Source organism: Polyergus mexicanus, unplaced genomic scaffold (assembly GCF_030449975.1).
Source record: "Polyergus mexicanus isolate NDT 795.1 unplaced genomic scaffold, iyPolMexi1.0 SCAF_7, whole genome shotgun sequence".
Classification (NCBI taxonomy): domain Eukaryota; kingdom Metazoa; phylum Arthropoda; class Insecta; order Hymenoptera; family Formicidae; genus Polyergus; species Polyergus mexicanus.
Window position 1 is genome coordinate 6,649,428 of NW_027223327.1, and position 20,977 is coordinate 6,670,404.

General features: G+C 33.2%; 1 protein-coding gene across 2 annotated transcripts; it reads right to left on the reverse strand.

The window, feature by feature from the left end:
- Window positions 1-12,683: 12,683 nt before the first annotated feature.
- Nnp-1 (Ribosomal RNA processing protein 1 homolog Nnp-1) lies at window positions 12,684-17,620 on the reverse strand. 2 transcript variants are annotated; one of them, XM_070299042.1, is made up of 8 exons: window positions 17,534-17,620; window positions 16,285-16,566; window positions 15,891-16,114; window positions 15,640-15,810; window positions 15,367-15,549; window positions 14,190-14,458; window positions 13,403-14,087; window positions 12,684-13,310 (listed from the first exon to the last, which is right to left on the reverse strand). In XM_070299042.1, exons 2-8 carry the CDS (start codon window positions 16,544-16,546, stop codon window positions 13,080-13,082), a joined length of 2,025 nt encoding a protein of 674 aa, XP_070155143.1. In that variant the 5' UTR covers window positions 16,547-16,566; window positions 17,534-17,620; the 3' UTR covers window positions 12,684-13,079. The 2 variants fall into 2 exon arrangements, with proteins under 2 accessions (XP_070155143.1, XP_070155142.1); XM_070299041.1 differs by lacking the exon at window positions 17,534-17,620 and having other exon boundaries at window positions 16,285-16,688.
- Between the last annotated feature and the right edge of the window lie 3,357 nt (window positions 17,621-20,977).

Consider the following 20,977-nt stretch of genomic DNA (forward strand, 5'->3'; position numbering starts at 1 on the left):
AGCATTGACATTATAGCGCGGAAAATGTGTGTGTCCCTGTGGGCATTGACGCACATCGTTTATTTTTTAATTGACTGGCAAAATTTTCATAAAAATTTATACCAAAAGGTTTTTTAGGTCGTTGAATACGAATCAGAGGTTAAAATTTCAAAATTCAAAATGGCGGATTCAATAGGATGGCCGAAAATAATCACAAAATCCAAAATCTTTCTGATTGTTACGAAATCTGGTATCTAGAGGTTTTTTAAGTCGCTAAATACGAATTCAAGGTCAAAATTTCAAAATTCAAAATGATGGACCCAATATGGCGGCCAGAAATAATTATCACCTAAAAAAAACTTCACAAAGGTAAAAAAAAATACGCCAAGTATATAAAAAAAATCCCAAAATTGTACGCAAAAAAGTTTAATATTTATCCCTAAAAAACGATTTTTAAAAAAATTTATCTTTTGAAAATAATTTTCATACAAAATAAAAAACTAAAAATTGATATACATATATAGCTTTAATAATTGTCTCAGTTCATTAATTTTAAAATTCTAATGCGTCACTCCTTGTAGCGGAGATCATGTAGAATAATGTCTTTCTCGAATAACATCGATACTTTAATGATAGTCGAAATCAAAACGAAATATGTATCTGACGCGAAGAATACTGGCGATAATGTGAAATCTCGCTGTTATGTTTAAAGAATCATAAATATAAAACTATTAAGACATTAATGCCGTAATTCCAATAATACAGAACACGAGAAAAAATGCAGCTGTTGGACGACATTGGATTCTTTAGCGATTGTCATGCTTTACACCGAAGTCGTTCTTCTTTTTCCTTTGCTTTTATCGCCACATACGATCTAATAGGATCGGTACATTCCGGCGAAAAACTGGTTGAGAGTAACAAATAGAAAAAATTACTCTATAGGAGAGAAAGAAACTCAAAAATAAAGTCCAAAAGACACACGCATAATGTGTCTAAACACGTCCGTTCACGTCCGCGGGCGGCAACAAACACCACGAAGTCGTTATCTACACACACAATCGCTCCTTCGGAAAAACTTACTTTTCGCTTTGATCTCGGCTATCACCAAATATAGATGTTATTCGAGAAAGACACTATTGTTCGTGCTCTTCACTATAAGGATTAACACATTAGCATTTTGAAATAAATATAACTTCGATTATATTAAAGCGACATAGCAGGCCGAAATCGTAACGCTTTTCCCTGGGTTCTTCACGTCTAACACATTCATTGCTTACACCTCGTCTACCGTTAAAGATATTGGTATTATTCAAGAAAAACACTGTTCTACATGATCTCCGTTACAAGGATTGATGCATTAAAATTTTAAAATTGATAAACCTACGATTAAAGCGATAAAGCGGGCCGAAATCGCGACGCCTTTGCCGAAATCGTTTGTGTCAGATACATTCTTCGCTTAGATCTCGTCTACTGTTAAAGATATCGATACTATTGAAGAAAGACATTATTGTATATGATCTCCGCTACAAGGATTGACGCATTAGATTTTTAAAATTAATGAGCTGACGATAATTAAAGCGATACAACAAGCCGAAATCGCGATGCCTTTGCCGAGATCGTCCGCGTCAGATACATTATTCGCTTTAATCTCGACTACCGTTAAAGATTTCGATGTGATTGGAGAAAGACATTATTATACAATACATGATCTCCGCTACAAGGATTGACGCATTAGATTTTTAAAATGAATAAGCTGACGATTATTAAAGCTGATGATATAGCTGGCCAAAATCGCGACGTTATATACGGCTGCTCCGCCTTTAATGAACACATCTTAGAAAAAGATACAATTCGTAAAATATTAATTGCGTAATTTCAATAGCACACAGTACGTAAAATAATGTAGTTCCTGAACGACGCGTCAATTTCTTTAAAAATTGCTGTGATTCAAGAGATAGACGCGAATGACCCAGGCAAAGACGACGCGATTTCGGCCCGCTTTATCGCTTTAATAATTGTAAGTTCATTAATTTTAAAATTTTAATGCGTCAATCATTGTAGCGGTGATCATATAGAATAATGTCTTTCTCTAATAACATCGATATATTTAACGGTAGTCGAGATCAAAGCGAATAATGTATTTGACGAGAAGGATACTAGCGATAATAAAAAAAATCTCGTCACGCTGTCACGTTTTAAGGGTCATAAATATACAACTATTAACACTTTAATGCGTAATTCCAAATAATACAAGATGAAAACAAATGCAATCTTTGAACGTTGTCGCATTCTTTAGCGCTTGCCGTGCTTTAGACCGAAGTCGTTATCTACAATACAATCGTTCTTTCCGAAAAACATATTTTCCGCTTTGATTTCGGCTACCGCCAAAGATATCGACGTCATTAAAAACACATTATTCTATATGATCTCTGCTACAAGGATTGACGCATTAGCATTTTAAAATTAATATAACTTCAATTATTAAAGCGACATAGCGAGTCGAAATCGCGATGCCTTTGCCTGGGTCGTTCGCGTCTAATTCATTTTTTCGCTTAAATCTCGGCTACGTTAAAGATATCGACATCAATCGAGAAAGACATTAATTTACGAGCTCTGCCTTACTAGGATTGACGCATTAAAATTTTTCAATTATCACATTTTCGATTATTAGAGCGATATAACAGATTGAAATCGTGACGTAAACAACTGACTCTTTCGCATTTGAGTCTATCTCTTAAATAGCAATCGCTAAAGAAGTCAACGTCGTTCAAGAATTGCATTTTTTCTGTTTTTTGTATTATTGCTGAAATATAAGCGATAAAAGTATTTAACGCGAAGGACACAGGGGATTATATATAACAATCTCGTTGCAATGCCTTGTCTTAATAATTATAATATATACAATTCATAAAATTTTAATGCCGTAATAACACATAGAACAGAAAAAGATGCAGTCTTTGAACGATGTGGGATTTTTACCGATTACTGTGTTTTAAGAGATGGATTCATTAGACGCTAAGCAACCAGGCGATGACGTAACGATTTCGACTTGTTCTATCGCTTTAATAATCGAAGTTATATTAATTATAAAACTCTAATGTGACAATCCTTGTAATGCTGAATACGTAGAATCATTTTGATGCGTTAATCCTTGTAGTAGAGATCACGTATTTCTCGAATGACGTCGATATTTTTAGCGGTAGTCTAAATATAAGCAAAAAAAGTTTTTGGCGCTAAGGGCACAGGCGATACATAACTTTGTCTTTCGGCACGGCAATCACCAACGAAATCAACGTCATTAAAATTCTTTTTCCTTTTTCCCTACAGTGAAGCAAATTAATATGTTATATATTCATTATTGCTTCAAGAAAAAATTTATATTTTTATAAAAATTATATGTAAAAGTCATTTAATTTATAAGTATATATGTATATATTATACATATGCCTATATATTCCCTATATGATAAAAGTTGTTTGATTATAATTCGTTTAATTTTAAATTTTATGTTATACATTATTTTAAATTAAAATTTATTTGCTATGCAATAAATAAATCTCTAATTATTTTTTGCTTCTACTTGGAGATTTTTTATTTTTATATCAACAATTTCATTACATAAAAATTTCAATATAATTTTTAAAATATAATAATTATGATAAGAACACACACATATACACACATATGAATAGGATCTTAAGATGATTTTAAATATAAGAACGGACTATGTGAATACAGACATATTTTGTTATTCATTTTAATTATATTAAATAAATGCGTTTTCATTAAATATGACATATATAAATTTAATAATAAATAAATAATAATAAATAAATATAATAAATTTATACAATACAGTCAGTTTTTTTAACATTGTTAAAATCGCCACTGTATTGCGTATCGTCAAATCATACAGTGTCGTGAAAATATCCTTTCTACCAATATGATATTTGATATTTACACTAATTGATTTGTCTCATTATTTTGTACATAAAAGTATTATGGTAAGATTATCGAAAACTGAATATTTTACGAGATATTTTATTTTTTATATCAAAATATGTCAGATTAAGATTTAAAGTAACTCAAAAAATACTTAATGAAAAAATACTTTATTATAGTGTTTTGAAAAGCTCTCGAGATAAGCTACAAGAATATGCAATAAAAAATGGGAGTTTCTACTTAAGAAAACATCGATCACATTGACCTCACCTTGAAAAGGTCACTCAAGGTCAAGTCCATATTTTTATCATGTGGCCCCCTCGAAACCATACAACTTTTGTCTGAAACATTTCTTTCTATCTTGCTTTATTTTTTAGATATTTAGGTGTCTCAATATAAATGCCCCACCCTGTATATGTAATATCGTTTTCAGATCTAACTCGAATTTAAAAATACGAATTAATTACATTTTTTATGCACTATTGTATATGAACATCTATTATATTCGCGTATTATGAATGTTGGTAAAAAAAATACAAAGTTACTTCAAAACAGAATGAAATTGTTATTAAAAAATTATTTTATTATTATTTGTCTCTCAAATGTATACATTATAAATATGTGCATTACATTACAAATGTACACAAATGTACATTAAATGAAGATAGGTAAATTATAGAAATTTTTTAAATTTGAAGTATCAATTGTTAGTTATCAGTCTATTTCATATAAGTGCATTACATTTAGATTTTTTTATATCATAAGCTAATATAATATAAAGTTCTAATCAAGTAAACGATTTTAGAAGAATAATCTTTCTAATAATTTTTAAATTATTTATCTTATTATTTTTCCTGTATATACGGATAAAGATTATAATTGAGAAAGGAAATATGTATGAATATTCTATTATATATATCTTAATTTTCTTTTCGATGTCCAACCCATTTACAAAAATTTAATAAATTGAACATTAACACCTCATATGAAATGTTAATTTTGCTAAATAGGTTCCTAAAGTAATCTTTGCTTATATACGATTATTTTGGGGACAGTCCTAAAAGTAATCTTTCTGTATATAAAATAATGAGGACGGTCCTGAAAATAAACACTTGTCCCCAAAGTAATCAGAATATATCAGATTTTGTCCTTAATGTAACCGATCTGTGTATATATCATACTATATGTATATATATTATAATATATATCATACTATATGTATATATATCTTAATATATATATCATACTATATGTTAATATATCATACTATATGTATATATATCATAATATATGTATATACAAATACATCTGTATACGTCTATGTACATATTATACATATACATATACATATATATACGCAGCCAAATGTTATTCCTCTTGGAAGATATATAGGGTTGGGAAAGTTACTTTATAAAAGTAACTCGTTACCGTTATTTTTTCTAAAAAGTAACTCGTTACCGTTACTCGTTACTAATTTTAAAAAGTAACTCGTTACCGTTACAGTTACTAAAAAGTAACGAGTCGTTACAATTTCCGTTACTTTTTTACAATACAAACTAATAAATTATTTTGCATAAGAAAACCTTTTAAAAAATTGTAAGCAAGATTTCATTCAAGATTTATTACAAAATAAATGATTAAATTTTATCGAAATTCTTTATTAATTTTTAATAAAATTTGTTGCTCCATAGTATCATCATTTAAATGCCCTCTTTGTGGTGTTAATACAGAGCCACCGATGCTAAACATTCTTTCTACAGATGCACTGCTTGGTAGAGCTGTATTATATTTAATAAAAAGTTTTTTAAGTTTTGGATAGTCGTTTAACATTTCTATATTACAATTATTTGATTTTAAAAACCGTTGCAATTCTTCTTGTTCAAATTCATTTTGCACCGTTTTTTGCTCAAAAATGAAAAAATCATCGTGATCGTCAGATTTTCCAGCTTTTGAAGAATTTTCAGTTGATTGGATTCCCAATAAATCCTCCAAGTAATTTTCAGCACGTTTTCTTTTTTCTCCGATTAATTAGTTTAACTTAAATTTTGGATGTAAACATGCTGCTATTATTAATTCTTTTGTTTCAAATATTGTAAGAAATCTAAAATCAAATATAATAAATTAAGCGACATTGTTTGTTTTATTGAAATTAATACTTTTGAATCAATAGTTTAAAATAAAATTATATTTTTCAATTAAATCCTTATTTAAAATTAAATAACATATGTATTAATCAAATTAATAAGTTACCTTTTATTTAAACCTTGATGAATAGCTTCAACTAATGAATGGCAATCTATAAGGTCAGATTTATTGAGATTTTCTAATTTTCGTTGCAAGGTACTTAGAACTGGTAGTAAATGAGAGTTCTGCTTTTCCGAAAAGATAAAGCTCTCATTGGATATCGCGCGTCGCGTCATCGCACTGGTCTGCAAGAGCCATAAGTTGATCAATCACATTCAAGCATTTTTACAACATAATAAGAATGCTAATTGGTCGATTTGCTTACGGCTTTATGGTTAAGATAAAAATTTTATCACGCACAATAGCAAGAATAATATCTTAAATAAATCAAAAAATTTGAAAAAAGTAACGATAAAAGTAACTGTTAAATTCGTTACTCGTTACCGAAAAATGTAACGAAGTTACTTTTTCCGTTACAAATAAAATTTGTAACGCGTTACCGTTACAGTTACCGAAAAAAAGTAACTGTAACGGTAACGGCGTTACAAGTAACGCGTTACTTCCCAACCCTGAAGATATATGAGAAGACACATAGCCCGTATGAACAATGTGAAATTGTGTTCAAATATGTGATAAAGGCAGACATGTCTATATTATACTGTTATCTATACGCTTAGATACGCGTGCGACGCGATAGAGCAGTAGAAATACACGATGTTGTCTAATTTCAACATATTGAACCCAATGCGAAGTTGCTTTTAATAACACGCATAAATCATGCATAAATATTAGTATCGGTAACGGCAGAACCAAAATTGTCGATATTATCGATAATCGTGTCGATAATACCGAATTTTAGTTCTGTTTAGATGAGGGCGCTAACCCGTCGGAGTTCGCTCGTCACTTTTGGATCCCCTTATGGCCTTAATGGGATTTAGTGTGACTGAAAAAAAAACTCGCCGCGTGTTTTAATTCATCCAGTTATTGTTTTATTATCAAAAATGTATAGATCTTTTATATAACTGCCTCAAGAACAAAATAAACATTATCTTGTAAATTTACTGTTTTATTATCGACAATGCAAAATTTTACTTACCTACAATAGCGCATGGCGAATTTTTTTCCAGTAATATACTAAATCCTATAAGACCATCGATCTCTAATGATATTTCGTCAGTGTTTTCGATAATAAAATAATAACTGGATGATGTAAAATAACCGTATGAATTAAATAATTTGTGTAATTATCTTCGATTCAATCAAACGGTCGGTAATGTCAACATTCTTCAATTACTTCCGGACCCACCGGGCCCACTTGATGGTCACAAAAATTTACCCAGGGCTGACGGTCTTTAATAGTATCTCGTTGATGTCTGTGATTACCGCTCAAATCCTGTGTGAAATGCTGGTGCTGCCATGTTGATCATATGTACTAACAACACATAAACGGGGAGCACACACTTTTGCATAAGCGCATAATCATAAGCATAAGGAATTTGATTGGTCAATTTCCTTATGCATAAGGAAATGGACCAATCAAATTCCTTATGCTTATAATTATGCGTTTATGCAAAAGTGTGTGCTCCCCGCTATAACCTTGCAGAAAAACCTGCGCATAATAGAGAAAATATTAGGAATAGGAATAAAGCTCCGTAAAGTTAGCCGGATCACTTTAACTTTTTAATAATTAAAATTATCTAATCGTTTGGTGATGATTGGTAGCCTAATTAAAATGTTTGGTGGTCAGTCTTTTTTTTTAATTAAATAATTAAAATATTGGTGTAAAGTTAGCCGGATATTTTTAATTTTTAGTCTAATTGATTAAATCAGGGCTTATTCGATGCAGACTCATTAGGTGATCACAAATCCTTTATTTACAACGTTTGGTAGTCCAAAATTTATCCAAAAAATAAAACAAACTATATGCGGTTAGGTAGCGGGGATGGCTAACTGGAAGCTGTAAAGTTAGCTCAATAAATATATTATTTACCAACCAATTTTGTTCAAATTGGTCTTAATTGAAAAACAATCGTTTGGTGGTGATTAGTAGTTTAATGTTCGGTAGTTAATTATTAGACTACTACGATTATAAAACCATATACGCTGATCCTGCGCCTGCGCGTGCCTTCGTCGTGTAATGGCTCTCACAAACCAGCGCGATAACGCGACGCGCGATATCCAATGAGATATCCTCTGCTTTTCGAAAAAAATTAAGTTGTCATTGAATATCGCGCGTCGCGTCATCGCGCTGCTCTGCAAGAGCCATAAAGGTGCCTTTATATGGCAGCGTTAATTAAGGCTCCTTAGTAGTCACCATGAAACTTCGAGTTGACGGTGGCGACATAGGAATAAAGATGCTGCGGTTGGAATAAGAACCCTGTTCAACGACTTATCATATAAGTCAGTGCTGGGATTTACTTGCACATTTTGGCCCGATTTCATGATTCACGCCTATTGTTCCCCACTCACCGCTCGTGCGTTAGCAACGAGTCTCCAGATACGCGTAACTAAGGAACGCGACGCTTTGTCTCAGGAGCGTCCGTATATAAGAATGCCCAAATATAATAATAAGACAATACTTTTCTATAATTAAAAGTTTTTCTTCAATATTTTATATCAATAAATTATAAAATATTGAAAAAAAACTTTTAATTCTAAGAATTTTCGCGGTGTATTTAGAAAAGTATTGTCTTATTATTATATTTGGGCATTCTTATATATAAACGCTCCTGAGACGAAGCGTCGCGGTCCTTAGACACGTATATGTGGCGACTCGTTGCTAACGCACGAGCGGTGAGTGGGGAGCAATAGGCGTGAGCTACAGAATCGGGCCGAAATGTGCAAGTAAATCCCAGCAGCACTGATATAAGTGAACTGGGATTTATATGTAACTTTCGGCTGGATTTTTTAGCTCACGCCTACTGCTCGCTGCTCCCCTCTTGTCCCTCGCTCCTTAGCAACGCATCACTGCATCGCAAATCGTAACTAAGGAGCGCATCACTTAGTTTCAAGAACGTGCGTATCACAAATGTGATAGCACAATACTTTGATAACCATAAAACATAAATATTTTGAATTGTTATAGAACGTACATATACGTAATAATAGAATAATAATTATTTTTGTTATTAATACAAAATAAAATATTGAATAGAAAATTTTAATGAGAACCTCTACTACTAGAGAACTAGAGTATTGTGCTATTATATTTATGATGCGCACGTCCTGTGACTAGCAGGGGAGGACGCGACTTTAGGATTACCGAATTGAAAAAGGCTTTTATATTATAGTACTCTTTAGAAAAATACTTGAGCAAAGGGATAGAGCGCAATGCTTAGCCATTTCCAAGAAAATGATTTAAACAATATGGCTTTCATATATCTGGCTCCGTTATATCAATTAGCGAAAAGGCGGTGTAGCTCGGGCATTAAGCGCGTGACTATCACGCATCCAACCCGGGTTCAATTCTTGTCCCTGCCACTCTTTTTCTCATTCTTCTTTCATATAATCTAACAACGAATATTTATTCATGTAAAATAAAGTTAATTAAGTTAAATTTTTTTTAATTTGCACTTTCGGAAGGCAATTTTCTTTTAATTTATTCATGAAACTAAACATAATTTTTGTTAAACTTACAACCTTATTATTTTATGCATTCTACTCGATATAAAATAAAGCATATAAAACGCCACTATTTGAACATAGTTATAATTTAATACAAAATTACAAACAAATGTGTCAAAACTGATTCATTCTTATTATCACTAACATCAACATTCTCGACAGATCGGTTACAATTATTCGGATGATATACTTGTCATAATTACTTGTTGTAATTGTAACGGGGTCACTTTTCGCGAGTGCGTGGATGAGCTCGGTCGGGATCAGGGCTCGCGAAAAGGTGAGACACACGAAAAGATTTAGTTAACAGATATCGTCTTTATTTGCCTCTTTCGGCAATGGTCGATTTACAATAGTGAGCGCGCGGCGGATGGTGCAACGCGCTAAATGTAATGCGCGTTTGTTATTCGGTGCGCGATGTTCGATATATCGAACCGCTTATAATATTCGTAAAACCGTGTTTATTTTGACGGCACGCGAAACGCGCAAGAAATCGGGCGCGGTCGTTCGGCGCGTGTTTATTTTGACGGCGCGCGAGACGCGCAAGAAATTGGGCGCGGTCGGTCGGCGCGTGTACGGCAAGGCCGTGTTTATTTTGACGGCGCGCGGAATATAATGGAATATTAGGCGACAGGTATTTCGGCGCGGTGATTAGAATTCGCAAGTATCAAAACGGTTTTGATCGTTGTCGCGGGATTAAGCGCATATTCCCAGTGGTAGGGAAATGCGATCGGAGATCGAGTACCCTCGACCGGGCGGAGAACTCTCCGTCCCTGCTTCCGTTCGCGGAGTTAAGGATAGCGCGGCGGAGTCGAGAAAACTCGACGGGGCAGCGAACTCGCAAACCCACGGTCCGGCTGACTGGAGTGGTCGGATGATAGATTGTAATCTAGGAGAACGGCGAACACTCCGCTCTCGTCGAGCTAGTCGGATTTGTGTCAGGATTTCGGAGACTGCACGGAAACCGAAAATGCTCGGCGGAGGCTGCGAACACGTCAACCTCACGTTCCGTCGTTGCTGCGAATTTCAGGATCGGTTCTGGTACTGTATCTCGGAGCGTACTGCTCGAGTGGATTCAGGAATCGTTCTGGTAATGAGATGCCGAAACGCTGTCTTTTTATACCCGAGCGTCTATCGGTAATTGCGTCGTTCGCCCCCGGGTGGGGATAACGACGCGTTGTTTTCGGCGGGTAATTACGGTAAACGCGTCGCTTCCCCTGGGCGAAACGACGCGGCGTTTCGGCGGGCGACGCTCGGGATCTTCCGGCAGCGTTCGGTTGTGCTCGGGCTTGTCGTATTACGGCGTAACGGCTGCCGTATAACGGTCGTATGGTTGTTTATCGCAACCGCGGTATTTTAAGTATTAAAAAGGGCGCTTGGCGCCTCTGCCACTGCCCGGCTGGTGTTCGCCGGGCGGCAGACTTCCGGCTGGCTACGTGCCGAGTAACGATGGGGGGTGCATCGTTACATAATTTTGTATTAAATTATAATTATGTTCAAAAAGTGGCGTTTTATTTACTTCGTTTTGTATCGGATAGAATGTATAAAATAATAAATTAAAATTGAATAAATTAAATTGAATAAATTAAAAGAAAATTGCTTTCCAAAAGTGCAATTAAAAAAAATTTAATTTAATTAACTTTATTTTACATGAATAAATATTCGTTGCTAGATTGTATAAAAAAGAATGAGAAAAAAAGTGCCAGGGACAAGAATTGAACCCGGATCTGATGCGTGGTAGTCATCCGCCTTAATGCCCGAGTTACGTCGCCTTCTCAATAATCGACTTAACGGAGCTGTATATAAGAAAATATATTATTTAAATATTATTAAAATCAAATTTTTTGGGAAATAGCTGAGCATTGCGCCCTTCCTTTGCTCAAGTATTTTTCTAATAGAGTACTACACTATATAATAGATATATAAAAGATATATACTATATATATGTTACGTGTTAGCTACAAGTTACCAGCGTGTTACCCATATGTCAGAATTTTTATGCAGCGCCTCACGTTGCAAATCGATGAAGGCGTGAAAAGTGACGTTTTGGCAGCCCAAATTATTCTTAAGTGCCATTTCGTAATTATTCACTTTATGCTAATGCTGTGATGTGTAACGTATTTGTGAAACTTATAAAATTGTCCGAAAACTAAGCTTAGCAAGTTAAGTATTATGTAAAAAGAACATTTTCCACTTTTTTCGACAGCTGTCAAACTACATGTTTTCCCGTATGACTAGACTTACTTTGACACTCATTTTACAGTTATTTATTAATTGTCAAAGGAAAAGCTTAGTTTTCGGACAATTTTACGAGTATACTAAAGCGATCTGTAGTCTTGTTTCTTTAAAATATCTTTTTATTTAAAAATGGCACGCAAGAATTCTCAGCGTGTCATTTCTCGCTTCTGACGTCATCATTCCAATATGGCCGCGGCGACTACTCAGGAGCCTTAAGCGTCGAGCGTCTGCGCAGAATCTAATTTCAGCCTAAAATCTATCTCGTTTAAATTGCTCTTGCAAATCAAGGCATTATTTTTTCCGAAAACCAAAGCTCTCATTGGATATCGCGCGTCGCGTCATCGCGCTGGCTGCTTGAGCCATTACACGACGAAGGCACGCGCGGGCGCATAATCAGCGCACATGGTTTTATAATCGTAGTAGCCTAATAATTAACTACCGAACATTGTAATTAAATTACTAATCATCACCAAACAATTGTCTTTCAATTAAGACTAATTTGAACAAAATTGGTTAGTGAATAATATATTTATTCGGCTAACTTTACAGCTTCCAGTTAGCCATCCCCGCTACCTAACCGCATATGGCTTTTTTACTTTTTGGATAAATTATGGACTACCAAACGTTGTAAATAAAGGATTTGTGATCACCTAATGAGTCTGCATCGAATAAGCCCTGATTTAATCGATTAGAGTAAAAATTAAAAATATCCGGCTAACTTCACACCAATATTTTAATTATTTAATTTAAAAAAAAGACTGACCACCAAACGTTTTAATTAGGCTATCAATGATCAAACAATTAGATAATTTTAATTATTAAAAAGTGATCCGACTAACTTTACGGAGCTAAACTACGCGCTCCAACATGTGCGTCTAGTAACAAAAAGTTACTAGCCACTGAAACGGAGCGAGTGCACATCAATCGAATTCGCCAATAGTCAATATATTAAAGATACAGTTAGCTAAATATTGCAATCTTATTGCTAGAAATACTAACCGATAAATCTTTTTGAATATTATTATTTTACATTATTAAACAGTTCGATTAATTTCCAAACCAATGGTTTCAACACAAGTTGAGGACTTTCAGAAAAATCAAAATTCTCTGAACTCTTATATTTTGTTCCTGTAGAATGGATTGAATGGACTCGATATAGGACTTGTCTTCAGTACACTAGTTAACGGTTTTTTGTTTGCATCAAAGGGAATAGCTGGGCTTTTACGAACTTGCTGAAGATATTCCGATGTATGTTGCGCAGTATTTCGAAAGAGACTAAAAATCACTTTTTTCTTTTCCAAAGAATTATTTAAATTAGTTTGTTTTTTTGTCTGAGTTGATAATTTCTGTAATGAAGCAATAGTTTTATATATTATTTCCATAATGCATTTCTATAAAAATATCCGTTATAAGATAAAATCAGAATATTAGTACTTACATCTTTGAACAGCATTCCTTGAGCATTATGTAAAACATTTTTTTTTAATGTCTCTTTTAAGACTAAAGATTTTTTTTGTTTCGTAGCTTCTTTAAGTAATTTTCTTTCCTTTGAAGCTGGTGAGATAACAGTGTATTGATCTTTACTAAACATATGCTTCTCATGAAATACCATTTTCTTTGATTTACATTTTACATTATTATCTGTCATGAATGTATCATTTATCTTGCTCAATTCAATTTTCTTAAATTTTTTATGGGTTTTTGTTTTTAGCTTCTCCTTGTCTTCGATAATTATATCTTTATCAAATTTATCATATGTTAAATTATGCTTTCGTTTCTTAAGTGGCACTATATCTGCATCTGTATCTTGCAAATTGGCCTTCATATTCACAGTTGAATCAATTGATTCACTTTCTGAATCAATAATATCTATAATAGAATTCAACTCTAAATGATCTTCATTTTTTAGGCTATCATAAGAAGATATATCGCTAACAACGGCCTCTCCATTTCTTTTCCTTTTTTGTTTTTTATTAATATTGTCAGAAAACAATTTTTTCTCAAATTGAATGAGGTGTAATGTAGCCTTTCTCGATTTTTTTCTCAAATCTTGTTTCTCTAAATTTGATTTTCTAACTTTTTTTATTCCAAGAGGCATTCTTCCCTCTGATAATTCCCTAAATCTAAATGTGTAATTTTTGTACAATAGAAGTATAATTCAGAATACATGTAAAAAAAATTTGGGTTTGATAGATTATTAAGATAAAATAGCACAACATACGTACTCTTCAAGAAGTCTTGAAAGATGTCTTCGTGATTTTGCCTTTGATGATGGATGAAAATGATATACTGAAAGCATTTTAACAATTTTTGCAGCATTAAAAGGTATTTGTGGTAGTTCCACATCCACTTTACCTGCTCTTGGGTCTAAAGGTTTTTTACTTTTATTTTGTATTTCATTTTCCAAAAGTTGATCATTTTCATTATCAACATTTTCTTCTGTGTCTATCTCAATTTTTTGCATATTATCCATATGTGTGCAAGGAAAACCAGCCTATTTATACATACATACATACATACACACATACATATATATATATATATACACAGGGTGTCCGGCGTTAATCGCATCACCGGTCGTGTGCAGATAGAGCAGATAAAATCGAGAAGAAAAGTCCTTTACCATTTTTTTCTATAATATTTTAATAAAAGAGTTATTATTGAGAAAAGTCTGGCTAATCAGCGCCGACCTTTAGCCGGGCGCACGTCGGTGAGTCGCGCGCTGTGAAGTGTGCAGCGGCGCACACTATCAGGCGCGCGGCTCACCGACGTGCGCCCGGCTAAAGATCGGCGCTGATTAGCCAGACTTTTCTCAATAATAACTCTTTTATTAAAATGTTATAGAAAAAAATGGTAAAGGACTTTTCTTCTCGATTTTACCTGCTCTATCTGTACACGACCGGTGATGCGATTGATGCCGAACACTCTGTATATGTGTAATGTGTCTTGTGTGTGTACACAAACACACAATATATATATATATATATAAAATATCTTAAAAAAACTACTAGTTATCTTTTTAATGATAAATTTCTTGAAACATTCTAAGATAAAAATCATATTAAAATTATTTATGTATATTGTACAAATGTATTGTGTATAAACGAAAAAAAAAACTTCATTAAAAATCTCTATTTGTACAATAACTTTAATCAATAAAGCTGCTTCATAACGTACTCTTAGCACTATTAGATATTTTAAATATGTAAAATATTAGTAATGTGATTCATCAATTTTAATGGCTTTTAATTTAAATATTATAACTACTATAAATTTCCGAATTAGAGAACCTCCATAATGTTTTCAAATCTTACAATGATCAATTGATCATTGTAAGATTTGAAAACACTATATATTAGAAAAATGATATATTAAATATTAGAATAAATTTTTTATATTTACCCTTTTCCAAGCTTCAAATTTCTCCATATAATCTAATCCTACATCCGACTGAAATATTAAATATCTAAAAACATGTTGTATGATATGTTTCATTTGTCGTTCATCATCTGTTGTCATTAAATATATAACAAACAGTTTAATAAATTCATGGACAACACATTTTGGTATATTTCCATTGCTAACCTGTATAATTATGTAAATAACAATGTTTTATTAAAGCTCAGATAAAACAATTGGAAACTGAAAATGTTATTATTCGAATTTTTGGAATACCTTTGCAAGTTCTTGTAAATATATTTCTATCATGTGCAAATTGAATCCCAAACCAGTTTTTGGATGTAAAAACAGTTGTAAAAACATTTGTGACAATTCTGTCATCCATTTGATATCCCATGATTTATCTTTACAGGTTACAAATGTTTGACGAAGAATTCTTCTAATTAACTAAAACAATAGAAATAAATATAGAGATTATTTGTATGTATTCTAAAATATTAGATGCATAAGAAAAATAATAAAATTACCATTAAAAATTTATCTAATCTATATTGATCTATGCCAAACCATTCAATAGCAAGTGTTTTTAAAGCGCAACTAGTGTAAAGTAAAATAATATCCTTTGAATCAAAACAATGTACAAGTTTACTAAGTGACTCAGCTAATTCTTCCTGAACCAACATTTTGTCAGACATCCACATACAATAAAACAGACCTTTCCACAAGCTCATGAAGTCTGTTTTTGTAAAAGCTGTAGATTATAATATAGTATAGTATAAAGTAGTATTAAGCTTCAAAACGTATATAATTAAATATAAATGTATATAATTAAATATAAATGTATATTTATATTTAAGTCTATTTGTATGTAAATCACGTAATCTTAATTTAATAAAATATTATGCGAACAGAGCGACTTACCAAATGAACTTTGTGATCGTACTGTTAACCACTTTTTCAATCTTTTTAACACTTTATCTCTTATTCTTTTGTCATTATTAGCTAATAGTCGCGCCATTTTAATTTCTTGCGCGATGAGTACATTCTTTTTAATTTCAGCTTTAACATCTATGGGTCGCATCTTGTTCTTAACCTTCAATGTCTTTGTTATATCTTTTTGTAGCAGTACACGTGTATGACACCGTTTTCTCACCGCCATTTTTTTATAATAAGCAGTAGTCATAGGCTGCGGTCAAGAAGACGCTAGAAATGTTTCGAAGCGTTTGATTGACCAATCAGGACACAAAGAATAAAAATTTCTTTATTCTGATTGGTTAATGCAACGCCTCGAAGCATTTCTAGTGTCTTCCCGACCGCTGCTATAGATATAGTATATCTAGACCGAGCGTTTGCCTATATTTAAGAAGTGGGGGTAAAGATGCTTGTAGAAAAGGACATACTCTGTTCCATGCTCCTTGTGTTCTCTCTCGCTTGTACCTAGCATAGCAAAAGAGAACGCTATGCTACGAGCAAGCGAGAGAGAACGCAAGGAGCACGGAACAGAGTATGTCCTTTTCTACAAGCATCTTTACTCCCACTCCTTAAATAAAGGCAAACGCTCGGTCTAGATATACTATATCTATAGCAACGGTCGGGAAGACACTAGAAATGCAAGGAGCACAAAACAAAGTAGTGGGGGAAGGTTGCTTAAAGAAACAGTTTTTAGTTCTCTAATGGCTGTAAGGTCGTTGCGGTAGAATAACCGCTATGACGAGTGACGCCGGCGGTCGGGGGGGACATTACTCTATCTCTATTTTCGAAAGGCGAGAAAAAAAGACGGAGAAATATCCCCCTCAACCACCGGCGTCACTTGTCAAAGCGGTTATTCTACCGTAAAGCTCGTATCAGACTACGTATTGAAGATTGAAATTTGGCCAATCAGGATAAAAGAAACTAAAATTCCCTTGTCCTGATTGGTCAAACTTCAATCTTAATGTATAGTCTGATACGGGCTTAACGACTATAACGTCCATTATGCGGCGTCTACAATAGAGATTTTAAGCTGTAAGTCTTAAGAAATTGACCAATCACAGTCAAGTATGAGAAAAATACTCGACTGTGATTAGCACTGAACTATATACTATACTGGAACGCGCACGGCTATGCCCCCACCACTACTATCGCGGTCACTAAAATATAGTTGCAGCTTTTCAGAGCTGTTTCTTTTTACCGTGAACTACTATGACTATGTCTAGTTTCCACCGAAGTATTAATTCACATCTAGTGCAGCGTAGAACCAAATTTAAGTCGATGGAAACATGACTGACTGCGTTCATTTCACTCCCACTGTCCCACTTCGATCTACAAGCTTTATCAGAGTAGCATCGAATTGACACGAAATTTAGTCGGTAGAAACGGTTGAGAGTAGATGGTGCCAACTTTTACTTTTCATTATTTCGTAACCATCAATATGTAATCGATATATAATCTATAGTTGCTTTCCATTTGCACTCAAGTGATACTGAGTCACTCAGTTATGTGAGTATTTCATACTCGGACAATGACGTCATTGACCTGCTTATTTTGGTAACAAAGCTGTCACATAATAATATAGATTCATAACCTCACTTTTAATGTGAGTCTATTAGACTCAGTAAAGCACACGGTCTCGATCGTGTGCAGAAACCACGTAAAAACTCAGTTGAATCTCACTTGCTAGCATCAAAAGGAACATGCATTCAACTTAGTAATAACGTCACAAGTGAGAATTATCTGAGTTTTGATGTAAATGGAAAGCAGCTTATATATCGATGTAACAGTTATCGTTTATTTGTATTAATTATCAAAATGGAAAATTAACAAAAAAATTGTCAAAGATTATGTTTATTTACATTCATAAGCAAAAGTTAAGTTGGCTCTACTGAAATATCAATCTTTCTCGCTTCTATCAGAGAGAAGCCTGAGAGAGGCAATGCCGGCGATTTTCGTGGGACGCTTTTTCTAGGCCGGTCATTTTGGTTCATGTCTATGCTAATACATCCACTTATTGACTATGGTCCACACATTCTACATCCATAAATGATAGATAAGAAATACATTAAGCGTATACGAATTAATTAATATATTTCGTTTTTTTTAGTTTCACGCAATATTTTTCGTTTTAACATATATCCCAGACAGCACAAAACATCCTCAGGATGATCCTGAATATGTTCAGGACATTTGTAGGATGTTTTAAAATATATTATTATAAATATATTTATAAAAATTTAATATGCATACATAATTATTTTTAGTTGTGTCGGCTATTTAATATAATTTAGAAATCTTAAGTATTATAATAAGTATTAATATCCTATAAATGTCCACTGGATAACCCTTGGATGTCTGTAAGATATATCTGCCCTGTCTATTATATTGGATGTCTTTTGGATTTCCAGAGGACATATACATCTGCAATTAATTGTTAACATTAATTTCGTTTAATATTAATAATTGAAATTGATGCGCACATTTTCATATATCCAAAATTATTATTTATTTAATATTTCATGAGAAATGTTACTGTTCGCAACATTCCAAAAACTTTACAAACAATAGTATTCAATCGCTAGTTCGTTTGTTTACCGCTATGCGACACGCGAACTCGTATTTGAGATTTGGTCATGAGAATTATATAAAGCTTGCAAAGAGCAACTGACAGGAAATTACAAATGTAATTATTTTCTATCAGTTCAATTTCTGATGCAATCCCAACATAGGGAATTCAGATATTGGATTGTTTAGAAAATATTACACAACTCAAACCCGGGAGCCAAATCTAAAATATTCATGTACAGCTCGAAAGCCTCAAATATTAAAGAACGGTAAACTATTTTTAATATTAGATTTTTAATATTGGCAGTAAATAACAAAACATAATTTTAATTTATATTTTATGGAAATTTTAAAATTTGCTCCTTGAAACATACGAAAAATATCCCTAACATATCCTATAAAAATCCTTAGGATGTTCCACAGGATCTCCCTGGATTCTCCAGAGGTTAATATATGGCTATCATTTACTCTTCCTCAGGACATCCAGAGGAGATCTGAGGATTACAATGGGATATCCTGAGGATATTCTACATGTATGTCCTGGATGCCCTTTGGACGTCCTAAGGACATCCTTGTGCTGCCTAGGTATATAATTATATATATATATATATATATACACATTCTTTTCAATTTTAATATAATTGAATATTGATTATATATTAGATATATATTCAAAATTCTCTTCCGGGGGTCCTTTCTCTGAAATATATTTAATTATATTAACTTAATTATATTAACTTTCATTAAGATATAACTATAAGGTATAATAAGGTATAATTAAGATAAATATAGTTTATATTATATAATTTATTTCTTTTAATTTTAATTTATATATTTATTTTTACTTATATACTTACTATATTTTATTAGATTTTGAAATTTTTTTTTTTAGGATTTGTAACATTATTTTTATGTTTTTATTCTTATTATTACTTCTAATTATTTTTGTTTCTTTCAATGAAATATTCACACATTTCACTATACCATTTCTAATCTTTTTGTCTCATCATAGTCTCATCACATCACAATTTCAAGATGGTGAATAAATGGTCTAAGTTATTCTATTTGGCAAACCTGGCCACATACGGAACATTTTTCGTGACCATTTTTTTTTCTCTCTACACTATGGAAATAACTCTCCTTACTCTTCCCTCATGATCTCGACCATAAAGCGATACATTAGAGTTAGAAGAACAAGGACAGCACGCGATTGTCGCTCCTTATCTAGATTGATTTCTCAACGATCGCATCCGTGTGCTCAACGTATCGGTGTTTGTGCCGTCACGGATACTACATACGCGATGAAAGAGAAACAAAGATGGCGCCAACATCTCTCTTTGTCAAGCGATCAGTGTACTACCAGAGAGAAGCCTGAGAGAGGCAATGCCGGCGATTTTCGTGGGACGCTTTTTCTAAGCCATAGAGCAGCGCCGCGCATCCACTTTTAGGAATTGGAAACACTTACCCACATCCACTTTTCGGTACTGTCGGTCATTTGGTTCATGTCCGTGCTAATATACACCCACTTTTCGATACTGTCGGTCATTTTGGTTCATGTCTATGCTAATACATCCACTTTTTGACTATGGTCCACACATTCTACCAGGGTTGGGAAGTAACGCGTTACTTGTAACGCCGTTACCGTTACAGTTACTTTTTTTCGGTAACTGTAACGGTAATGGCGTTACAAATTTTATTTGTAACGGAAAAAGTAACTTCGTTACATTTTTCGGTAACGAGTAACGAATTTAACAGTTACTTTTATCGTTACTTTTTTCAAATTTTTTGATTTATTTAAGATATTATTCTTGCTATTGTGCGTGATAAAATTTTTATCTTAACCGTAAAGCCGTAAGCAAATCGACCAATTAGCATTCTTATTATGTTGTAAAAATGCTTGAATGTGATTGATCAACTTATGGCTCTTGCAGACCAGTGCGATGACGCGACGCGCGATATCCAATGAGAGCTTTATCTTTTCGGAAAAGCAGAGCTCTCATTTACTACCAGTTCTAAGTACCTTGCAACGAAAATTAGAAAATCTCAATAAATCTGACCTTATAGATTGCCATTCATT